This window comes from Sinohyriopsis cumingii, chromosome 8 (genome assembly GCF_028554795.1).
Source record: "Sinohyriopsis cumingii isolate HCF-2022 chromosome 8, ASM2855479v2, whole genome shotgun sequence".
Lineage (NCBI taxonomy): Eukaryota > Metazoa > Mollusca > Bivalvia > Unionida > Unionidae > Sinohyriopsis > Sinohyriopsis cumingii.
In genome coordinates this window covers 18574154-18586734 of record NC_142968.1, presented here as the reverse complement: position 1 = coordinate 18586734, position 12581 = coordinate 18574154, and the positions used below count along the sequence as shown (strand labels likewise).

At 34.0% G+C, this 12581-nt stretch overlaps 1 protein-coding gene across 1 annotated transcript; it reads right to left on the bottom strand.

Annotated features, from left to right (window-relative positions):
• Positions 1–691: 691 nt before the first annotated feature.
• On the bottom strand, positions 692–10001 carry LOC149793068 (carboxypeptidase A2-like). The gene is made up of 11 exons (XM_089966967.1): positions 9916–10001; positions 8649–8730; positions 8090–8223; positions 7544–7625; positions 6576–6677; positions 6269–6373; positions 4533–4646; positions 3144–3237; positions 1859–2058; positions 1256–1340; positions 692–949 (listed from the first exon to the last, which is right to left on the bottom strand). Exons 1-11 carry the CDS (start codon positions 9984–9986, stop codon positions 765–767), a joined length of 1254 nt encoding a protein of 417 aa, XP_089823093.1. The 5' UTR covers positions 9987–10001; the 3' UTR covers positions 692–764.
• Between the last annotated feature and the right edge of the window lie 2580 nt (positions 10002–12581).

Sequence of the window (12581 nt, the reverse complement as noted above, 5' to 3'; positions counted from 1 at the left end):
ATAAGACTAATACACCTGTATTGGGATTATATCTGACCCGGGTCTGATCTTAACTATTCATAACACTTTGCAGATACACTAGTGATGGTTGAGTGTCTTTTCATTTGTAACTGTTTATTTGTTACATTCTCGTGATCTTGGATCATATTCAACTTGCACTGATGCAAAACTAGTGTGAACATACCTCTAGACGACATTAGCACCGACACCAAATAAGATCACTGTAAATATTGCATACCGGTAGGGCGTATACATTCCATTCATTACAACTTCAATATCTGGATTGGACTACACTTATAATACTTTAGTTTAAATGCATATGGAAGAATATTATTCAATTGTATCAAAACTAATTTCGTGAAACCTAACTTGCACACTTTGAATTCAAGTATACATTGTGCATACAGTTAATTAACAAACCAGATGCATCCATGATAATATAAGATTATTGATCTATTTTACAAAGTCACGTTCACTTTCATGGTTACAAAAATAATCTCTTTGTAATAGTAAGTAATATACTTTGAGATTCCAACATTTTGATAACATAAGTCAATTTCTTTGTAGTCGCAAACTGCTTTATAAATTGTAAGAACAAGTTCATACTGAAAACGTAAACAAAACAAATAATTAGGTACTTCGTTGACTGAAGACAAAATACGGAAGAATGAGAAAAACAGAAAGATGAAGCTAATGTTTGAGATTTACTGCCCAAAAAAGTTCACACATAGAACATAATTCTGCCTAATGTTACAATCCGTCTTTTATGCGACAGCTATTTGCTCAGCGAACGATACAAACGATGCCCAAGTCTCGTCAATAGCCGCTGCTATTTCCCTTGCCGGAAGTTCGAAGTACGGAAGTCCGGATGGTCTCAGCTCGTACGTGAAGGAATACTGAATTCCCCTCCTAACATAAAAATAGTCATAGGCCCCTCCTGAAGCCGCGTCTACACGACAAGATAAAATATACATATTTATATGCACTGGTAATCACTCCAGAATGTAATAAGTGTGTTCATCATACATACATACATACATACATACATACATACATACAACTGTACATTTTTATGTACGTACATATATATATATATATATATATATATATATATATATATATATATATATATATATACAAACTCTATATTTATTAACATAGGTAAATATCTGCATTATTCCTAATTTGGTTAAGAATTTGATGGGAGAAATGTGTCATCAAGCAAACCATATTGTATATGTTAGCAAGAACTTACACAAAATTTGGGCAGCCGCTCCTACTGTAAATCGTCTTTTGCTGACTTCGTACAGAGCATTTGCAGCGTTGTCTCCCATCATTTTCTGTAACAGATTCAGTGTCAGTTTTGTAAAATTATAGAACATTGCCTCAGTGATGCGAAAGTTCAAAACCTTCATCTTGAAAAATTATATTTTATTTCCTGATGATATAATTTTCTACATCAATCTAACTGTCAATGCGCAGATAAAATGATTATGGGTACAAATTGTGGTAAGTATTTTGCAATTATCTCTTGACTACAACGTTATATATGTTGTTGTACTTAACTAATTAACTGTTATCAGTACTATATAATGACATATATGTGATAAATCTGTAGCCTCGATTATGCATAGCCACCTGTATGTTTACATTAGGAACTGATAAGCAAGCACTAAATTTGTGGATTTCAGCGCAGTAGCTGTGAAAACAGTATATTTCGGTAATTTATCGGGCAGTTTCCATAATTTAGATTTACCACTTATTATGTATACTGGTGTATAGGGATGTGAGAAGAGTCGGTTAACAGTACGAGCAAGATGTGTGCCGTGGATAGGTACAGTATAGAAGTAACAATTACCAGTGTGTTGTAGTTAGGAGCAGTGGCTGTTGTGTAGGCGTATGGAAGAAGAATCAACTGGGAGTATGAGTGAAAAGAGAAGAAGGCCTTGACATTTGGTGTAGCCTCAACAGCAGCCTTCAGAGCGGCTGTTTCCGGAGCGCTGAAGGGCGAACCACCGTGGAACGTGTCAGAACTACAGCTGGCACTGGATCCAGTTCCTGAAACATTGCCATTTTATCCTGTTCTTATCTACATGTCAGTTAAAATGTACTCATTCTTAGTTTTGTTACCCAAAAACATTTCCTACTTTTGAGCAAATATAAACTCTTGCTCTAAGTCTATCGCTATGCAAGGAAACATAATTCGAAAAATATTTGCTATTGAAAGAAAAAGAATAGGAGCAGAGCATTATTGTCCAAACTCATGCGCATCAAGAGAATGAACCGAAGATTTATTTTCACCTCTGAAAGTTTGGGATGTCAGATCTTGCTTTAAGAAACAGATTTGTTTCCTTTAAAAACATATTTCGGCCGAGATCAAATCTCAGGACATCTGTATAAATCTAATCATGAAATAAAATAATGCTAAGGCGGCCAGTCATAAATTCACTCACCCGAAAATTAAGAGATTGGAACATTTCTACTTCAATGTGGAAAGAATGACGTTGTTATTGAGGCCAGCATTGATAAATGTAATATATTATCGACCAAATCATACACAGACTGAATATATATATATATATATATATATATATATATATATATATATATATATATATATATATCGAAGGTATAAAGTGTCAGTTGTGAAACAAATCGTAAACTTCGTCGGTAACGAATGTGAATGATATTGCATTGTCTAAAGAACACTACATTTCTTAAAAGGATCTTTTGGGGAACTTTGTGCAAAGATTTGTCAATGACGTTGGAGTGAAGCCGGTCAAAGGTTTCAAAATGCAAACAAAAGCTGTACAATTACACTCTCCAGAGTGATTTCTTTGCAGATTTGTCTTTTAGAACTATCGCTCTTTAAGGGTAGGAGAGAAAGAACTGTGTGTGTGGGTGTGGGTGTGGGTGTGTGGGTGTCTTTTCCTTAGTGGAACCCATATTCATAAATTGTTGGACCTTGGACTAAATCTTCAAGACGACTGATTTATCAGAGAAAAGAAAAGTAGTACTGGTCCATATAAGTTAAGATCAACTTGCCGAAAAAGATGCAGTTTTACACAGTTCCGTATCCGTTAATGACCTGAAATAGTTCACTGAAAAAATACTACGCAGAGTTCTTTAATTATGTGATTCACCTCCATGGTTGACGTCCCAATTTCTGTTCAGATCCACTCCGACGATTGAGCCGCAGCCGGATATGATCTGTCGGTTCTTTCTCCACAGACGGTCCTGAATAATAATAATTTCGTTTCATGAAGTGATTTTCTCGGTATTTATCTTTGTCCATCGTTTCGCTCAAAGGATTTTCCTCTATTAGGCCTTTGTTGAATGAGGAGAAAACTATACCATGGTATCATTCTTGTCTAAGAACAGATGTTTGCAGAAATTATGTTATCATACCATTTGAACATTTTTAGCCGAGACGAGCCATATTACTTTAATGAACAATTTTTACCTTCTGGAATCATGGTATAAAATAATAAATGATATAAAATTAAAACGATATTCCATGGGTTGATCTAAAACATTATGGGATTATTTCCATCTGTGGGTTATTTCCATCTGTGGGTTATTTCCATTATGGGGTTATTTCCATCTATTTTCTAATGCTTCAGATGGCCCATTTCCCTCATTTATAATGTTTAAACGGACATACAAAATTCAATTGCTCCAAACCAACCGAGATCAAAATAAATACCACTGATTTTTCCATATAGTTTAATTGTTACTTAAAGACTTCTTCTGTTAGTCTTTTAAATTGTGTCGAATAAACATTTATTTAGCTATTGTGCCTCCGTACGAAGTTGCTGTAACTTCATATTGATTTTTTTGTAGTTTTTGTACTTACTTACGAAGTTATTGTGACCTAAAAGTAAAGCTGCTTCCAGCCAGACAAGATCTTATGAATATGTAAAACGCTGGACAGATGTTTGAGGATCATGTATTCAGTATTCTGTGTATTTGAACCTATAAATGTTGTTCTTTCGCAATGCTACTATTCATGTGTTGTCTGTAATTGCGTATGAGAATTGCATGCTTTTGGAACCGTTTCGAGTTTATTTTTTTGTAATTTTACAAACTTGTGTTAGAATCGAGCAAAAGCAATTTCGTGCGTATTGACATAGAATTGCATCACGTGAATATAAACCGTCTTTAAATTGACATAGAGTTGCATCACGTGAAAACAACGCGTCTTTTAATTAACATAGAGTTACGTCACGTGAATACATATGGTCTTTGTATTGACATAGAGTTGCACGATGTGAATACAGATCGTCTTTGTACTGACATAGAGTTGCATCACGTGAATAGAGATAGTCATTGTGTTGACACTAAGTAGCATTATATTAATACAATATCGTCTCTGCTTAATGTTAGTCAATTTGCAATAAATATTTTGACTTACGTAAGTCGGATATTCCTTAAAGACTACATGTTTTAGTATGGTGTAATGACTGAGTCGCTAAAATGTATAGACGCAAATATATTGCAATTTGCAGCACATTCTCCATCTCTCTCCTTACCGTAGTATGCGTGTACACGTAGCCGTCAGGGTTGTGAATGGGGTTGATATACCAATCAAAGGCCGCCAGCATGTCGAGTGATGCCTTCTCGGTGTTTCCATGCGCATTTACAAGCTGCGTAAGACAAAATAAAATATGAGACGGTGCTTGTGTCAAATATATGTACTAAACCAACTCCAATCAGTGATTGATTCAGTAAGGTATGGCTGTGTTATTCAGACATTTCTAATGTATATGTGAACAAATAAGATATGCCTGTGTTATTCGTACGTTTCCAAGTTACATGTTGTGAACAGATACTTTATGAGTGTTATTCATACATTTCCAATTTATATGTGAAACGAAAAGATATAACGGTGTTACTCATATATTCCAACTTATATATTGACAGAAAAGGTATGCTGCAAAATATTTGTTTTCTTCCATCTGTAGGTATAGACATAAGCAAATTTAATTTATAGTTTGATCTGCATTTACATTATAAGTAACATTAGCTCAATGGAGCTATTTTAACTACTATATACAATAATATATCAATTAACTAAAAAATCTATCATACACGTGTATATTTAATTAATACTGAATTTAATTATACTGGATATTTCTTGCTTTAAATTGTGAACATTTCCAGTGTCATGCCGTTCATCTTTCGAATGCGGAGAGTCGATACATTTGTTAAACTTAAGTATTTAGAGTACAGTTTGCTGAAATCAATGAAGATAAATCTCAGCTGTCTCATGAAGTATTTTTTCACAAGTTTATATATGCTAGTCAGACTGCTGTTATAGCAGGTTAAAAGACAGTACTTGTGCTGTCATGATGAAAGAGTGGCATACAGCAATTCGTCTTTTTGTTGTGAGGTATTTTCCGATTCGCTTGAGCACAGTTAGCTGCTTAGATACTTTGCTGAAAAATTCCACTGATTTATTGATTATTATTTAGGAAAAAGTCCTAAGAGACGCCTAGTAGTTTTACCATGTGTTTCACAATTATATCAGTCTTTGCAGAACTTGTCAAGGTTTGCTTTTGTTTTATTGTCTAACCAAACTAGTGAACTCCGTTTTCAAAGTTGATTTTATAACATTAAAGATTTTTGAACGTTAGCATGTGTTGTCATCGGCATAGTCATTTGCATCAAACTCATTTATGAAAAAGATATTGTCATAAAAAATAAATATTAAAAGGTATTGGTCCAAGAACTCATCCCTGGGGTGAAGTTTGTTGATATTTATTCATGAACTAGTTGAGCTATCTATCTTGACACACTGACCACTGTCTTCTGTTTTGTGAAGTAATTTATCATAGTGTTTGCTGCGAATCTGAATGTATATATGTCACCAGTTTATAGAAGAGATGTTTGTGGGGTGAACGGGGAAGCACGTTTGATAAATCCTTCAAAAATAACTGTATATAACATGTATTGGCCTTGGGTTAAGCGCAAGTCACCTAGAAGTCGAATGAACGTAGTCAAATACTTGAACCGTTCGGAAATCAGAGAGATATTGATGCAAGATATTGCAAAAGTAATTAGCTCATAAGAGTTTTGATACAGTTGGTATGATGTATTTCATACGTTTTAAGAACTTTTTTAGAATGACTATTTACCTGTCAAGACCATTAATATACAGCTATGAAAAGTATTAACCAAGTCGCTATTCGGAACACAGAAGAACTTTTGTGGGATGTTCACGCTTACAATATCACAATCCTGTGAAGCAGACATACAACATACTTACGTTGTGCATGATGCCTAAGGCAACAGACAGGGACACCCATTCTCGCGCATGTGTAGTCGCCTCTATCCAGATGGCTGGCTTACTTGTTCCGGTATTCTTGGAGATCTAAATAAAATCAAGAGCTAAGTTATTGACTAAATATACTTAATTATGTTTTGATCTTTGTTCATAACATTTGTTGTTATTTGCCTATCTATATATCTATCTCTTTTCTTGCATTCTATTTTCTTTTTACTTCCTCTCCTTGTGACATGAAATTTGAATGACATGATATTGTAGGCAACGGTAAGAATAAATTTGACCTCACCTTGACTTGCTTCATTGCACGACCTTGATGAGAATATCCTAAAGTTGTTACGGTGATCAGGTCACTGTACTTGCTGGCCAGATCATCTATCAGCAGGTAAGCCTATAATAATAATAATAATAATAATAATAATACTTTGCTCTAATTTATAAAATATATGGTATAACATTATTATATATCACAAACACTATTCTATATCGATTGTAATCCATGCTTTAAAATATTATAACAAACCAGGGACCTAAAAGTAGTTAGCTTTTAAGGTCACATCAAGACAGAGCAAGAAGAGTAAATACTACCCAGCGTGTTGTGTGAATTTGGCTTAAGCTTATTGTTTCTACTACATATGCAAGGACTGTAAGACCTGCCAATACCAAAATTAATTGTCCTCCACTCAACTTTAGGACCACGCATTCGTAGACCCCGATTTAACACTTATGGTTTCTCTTTATATCGCTTTCATTTAATTTGCACGTGTTTCTAACCATAGATCGGAATTTCATGTTACGCACGACCTGACAAATCCGAAACGTATAATACACACAATCAGTCCTATCTCTAAGTAATCAACACGTATAGTTAGTTAATAGCTGAGAATATAGCAATAAATCTAAAGATTAATAATGTTCTATAGGAACCAATTTACGAAACAGTGCGAAATCTTGTGAATGGCGATTCTACCTACTCAATGGTTAATAACATAATTTATGAAATAATTCCTCGTTATCACACAAATAATCAATACAATATATCAAATCTATCAACGGAAATTCTAGTACACGGTGAAAACGGTAAAAAGTATTTAACCCTTTTAAAACTACTTATGTTTTTTTTTCTTCAAATTAAGTATAGTCATAGAGAGAAAGACACTACCAGGATATAATAATATGTATATATATACAGGTAGCAAGATATGAAATAAGTTATGTGGCACGAAAAATTATATTACAGACAAATAGGAGGTGTACCTGATCCAGAGTCGGGTAGTTATTACGATAGTCGAAATTCAGTGGTGATGCAGCCATTGCCATCATTTCTTCATCGATCAATCTGTAATTGACATCCATATGTTATGCCGCTGACATCACAGCGTACGTCGATGAAAATATGAGCAAGTAACAAAACAGGACAAAATCTTTCAATGTGTCTTATGCAAATAAAACAGTATCGCGTTTAGGTCCTGTTGCAATATAAATAATGTTTACAAAAGTGGGATAGATCCATATAGCAAGTTCAAGTGAACTCTGCCAGCGTGTGCTTCGATATAAGCTGGGAACTTATATTGTTAGAAATCGGGCTAAAGTAATAATAATTTAAAGTCATAAAGTATTGTAATGCAATATGTGTTACTTCGAATAAAACAGTGACGTCACGTTCATTGCTTGATCTCAAAGTTAAACAGATTTGGAAAATATTCAATTTCATCCAAAGATTCTGTTTCGTTTACTTCTCTTTTTGAGGATACTATTAGGAATGTTTCTCAGTATTTCGGTTTTGTATTCAGTGTCACTTACGTCTGCATGTCTTCGACCATGACCTTGACGTCAAATCCCGCCTTCCACAGGACGTTATTGATACGTCCGTAGTCCCATGGAGCTACTAGAATATCCGTGGTGCGGATAAGAGATGGGTCACTGAAGAAGTCAACCTGGAAAAGGAACCGCTGTCTGTACGTATGATAGCAAACTACGGCTTTATGTATACTTACTGTTAACAGTAATAAAAGAGTCACAAAAAGAGAAACTATCGATTCAGTCAGTTTACATGGAATAATCCGTATGCCAAACCTATAGACTGGGAGGGCAGGGGATGTACTGAGCTCGACGTGTTCTTTTTGTATTCTGCTATTAACATGAATTGAAACAAGGTCACTATTACGTACATTAGGTGTGCTATTGCTTTTTACAACATTCATTCGATAAATTTCTGAAACGCATTACGTGTCTGGGCAAATTTCTACGTGACTTCATTTATTAATTTTTGAAGGGGATATTTTTCCTTCTTTCTTTCATTCGATTTGTTTTACTAAAGTGTTTTTATAGTCTTTAGGGACCAACACAAATGAAACATTACCTCATAATTGTCACTGTCATGGATGCTTTGCAGGTACTTGACTTGGGTTTCATTCAACGCTTGTACAGAAATTAACTTGTAACTGAAAATGAAAATTGTCATTTAAAAAAAAATCTCAGTTTCAATCTCAGTGGAAAAGTTTTGGATTCATGGCACTAACGTCGTAGCTGATCTTGTTCTAAGCTTTACTACTGAAATTTAATTTTTTTCTCTACAGTCATATAAAAAGACTAATACTAGTAGCAGTTATAATGATGACCTTTACATTATTTAAAAGAAAATAAACGAAAACTGCAACAAAAAGGCAAGCATTTATCAGGATTCCTTTGCTGGTATAATAAACAATTTTTACAGTCACATAAAATATAAAACTGATGTTAGTTCTATTTACGACCTATATTATGTTAAAAACAAACAATTAAAATAGAAGCAAAAAGATGCAAGAAAAATGTAAATATTAAGGTATTTGATGTATTTCTTATGTAATTTCAACCCTGCTTTATCTACGTCATATGACGAAGACCATCTTACATTGTATGGAGCTTTAGTCCTTACATTGTATGGAGTTTAAGCCCTTATATTGTATGGAGTTTAAGTCCGTACATTGTATGGAGTTTTAGTCCTTACAATGTCTGGAGTTTAAGTCCTTAGATTGTATGGAGTGTAAGTCCTTACATTGCATGGAGTGTAAGCCCTTACATTGTATGGAGTTTACAATTAGTATCAGGAAGTTTACAGACTCAGAACGTTTATGTATTCAGAAATGTTTTTGAATTTACTTGTTATATTTCTTGATTTGGTTTTTGTTACTGATAAAATATATTCGTATATGCAGTGTGTGTATAAATAATAATAACAATAATATTAATAATTTTTGCGAAGACATCTATACTATGCACAAAAATGTAAGTAATAGTTCCTGATCAAAAACCTAATTAGTTGAAATCCCATCATTGAATTTTTTAAATAAATTATAGAATATACAGAAAGAAATGCGCATTAGGCACTATAAGTTCCGTTTTTGCATGTTCCTAATATATTAGTATTCAATTATATAAATACGGGTTTATAATATAATTTTAGCCAGTGTGACCCTTAATTCCAATAATGAGAAGTGCAGTTTTCAGTTTTATCCATGATGATATATTGTGTATAATTCTGAGATAAACATTATTTGTCTTAAACAGGCATTTATCAGGAGAATTTAAAAATGAATTTATAAAAAGAAAATAGTAAAATAAAATAAAATAAATGTTAGTTAAGATACCTTCTGTAGCTCTTTCTTTCGGCTGCAGCCAAGCCCGACAAGCACGCGGTCAGAAATAGGAGTCGCCACATGCTGACGTTAGGTACTGAACATAGAAAGGAATCCCAGATTATATACTCTCCAGGACATGTGATCGTGTGTATAAACAGCAGGTGTAACATTCAACTGTATAATAACTTGAATTATAAAATGTGGCTATTATAAAATTATTTTGAGATATTTCCATGCTTCAGCTCGTATTGAACGTGTTTGACGTGACATCATAAAATGAATATTACGTGCAAATATTAACATTAACAGTAGCTTATTCTGCAATATTGTTGCATAATTTATTGAATTTTATCAGACTGTTAATGGAAGAGTCATTCTCATTTTACTTCCATGGGATCCGACGTAAAATTCATCTTATGCATGAGAGAGACTTTTTCATTCTGGTTAACATTTATTTATGTGAATCCCACGTTAATCGACATTTATTTATGTGAATCCCACGTTAATCGATGGAAAAGGACAGAACTCCATTGATACGAAAACTGTTTTAAAAGCAAAATTATGAAGGTCTGGTAATGTGACTTACACAATGCGATTGGGGAAGGGAATATATTTTTTGGTAACTCTCCATTATTTTATACATTTTTGTATCCTTTGTTAAAATTACATTCGCACAAGGTAAATAAAGGAACAGAAATGCCTTTCAGTCATATTTTAATTGTAACGTTCTAATGCGTGACAATATTTGATATCCGAAAATAACTTTCAAGAAAGGAATATCTCTGATATAATTGCATTACTACTTACATGGTTTATGTTAATAATAACAATTCAGACTTCCAGAAATGATTTCTGCAGTTTTTCTGTGATGTTCATGCTTTTTATGTTCACTTCAACCTGACTCAAGCATTTTGTGAAATGGTAAAGAAACTAAAAGTTTATCATGCAAAAATGTTATCATGTTAGAAATATGTAGGAATGTATTTTGGTACTATAGATTTGCATGTAATATGTCATTGACGAAATAACACCAACGGTAAAGAATTTTGGAGTGTTAAAAGAACAATATGACTGCAAAGGTCACGAACAGTTCAATATAAGACCCATTAGCTGAATGACGTACAGTTCAATGTAAGACCCAATAGCTGTATGGCATACAATTCAATGTAAGACCCATTAGCGGAATAACGTACAATTGAATGTAAGACCCAATAGCTGTATGGCGTACAATTCAATGTAAGACCCATTAGCGGAATAACGTACAATTCAATGTAAAACCTATTAGCTGAATGACGTACAGTTCAATATAAGACCCAATAGCTGCATGACGTACAATTCAATGTAAGACCCATTAGCTGTATGGCGTACAATTCAGTGTAAGACCCATTAGCGGAATGACGTACAATTCAATGTAAGACCCATTAGCTGAATGACGTTCAATTCAATGTAAGACCCATTAGCTGAATGACGTACAATTAAATGTAAGACCCATTAGCGGAATGACGTACAATTAAATGTAAGACCCATTAGCGGAATGACGTACAGTTCAATGTAAGACCCATTAGCTGAATGACGTACAGTTCAATATAAGACCCAATAGCTGAATGACGTACAATTAAATGTAAGACCCATTAGCGGAATGACGTACAATTAAATGTAAGACACATTAGCTGAATAATAATAATAATAATAATAATAATAATAATGAGGACTTTGTATAGCGCCTAATCTTTAAAAGCTCTAAGCGCTTTATAACATAGACAACACGTATAAGATAAAAAAAAAACATATAATAATATTATTACAAAGACAAACACCATGAAATTATGAAAAACATATAAACAAATGTAAAAAACATGCTGAGAATATTTCAGGTCGGAAAAATTATTAGGTTTTAAGTTTGTTCTTGCAGTCGAAATAAGTGAGTTTTGAGAGCACTCTTGAATGTGATCACTGTGTCTTTGTGTCTAAGTTCAGTGGGCAATTCATTCCACGTTGCTGGGCCCTGGTATGCAAAAGAACGCTGTCCATATGACTTTGTTTTCATAGTGGGAATAATGAGTATACGATTGTCAGAAAAGGATCGCAAGTATCTTGCTGGTGTGTACACATGGGTGAGATCGGATAGGTAAGTTGGACTAGAGTCCGACAGTGAAACGTAGCGCAGAGAATAAATTTTGTGTTTGATTCTGGATCGAATGGATAGCCAGTGTAGGGCACACAGCAGCGGGGAGGTGTGCTCTGATCGTGGTACTCTAAGTATGATCCGAGCAGCTGTGTTTTGAACTTTTTGAAGTTTCTGGAGTAGATATTGAGATGAACCAGACAGAATTGAGTTACAATAGTCCAGTCTTGAAAGTACTAATGAACACACAAGTGCTTTAGTGGCATCAGCTGAAAGATATTTGCGAACTGAGCTGATGCGTCTCAGTTCAAGATATGCAGCCTTGCATATGTTCATGACATGTTGGTGCAGTGTGAGAGTACTGTCCAGAGTAACACCTAGGTTTCGTACTGATTGTGTGAATTTAATGAACGACATACATTTCAATGTAAGACCATTAGCTGAATGACGTATAGTTCAATATAAGACCCAATAGCTGAATGACGTAGAATTCAATGTAAGACCCATTAGCAGAATGACGTACAATTCAATGTAAGACCGATTAGCTGAA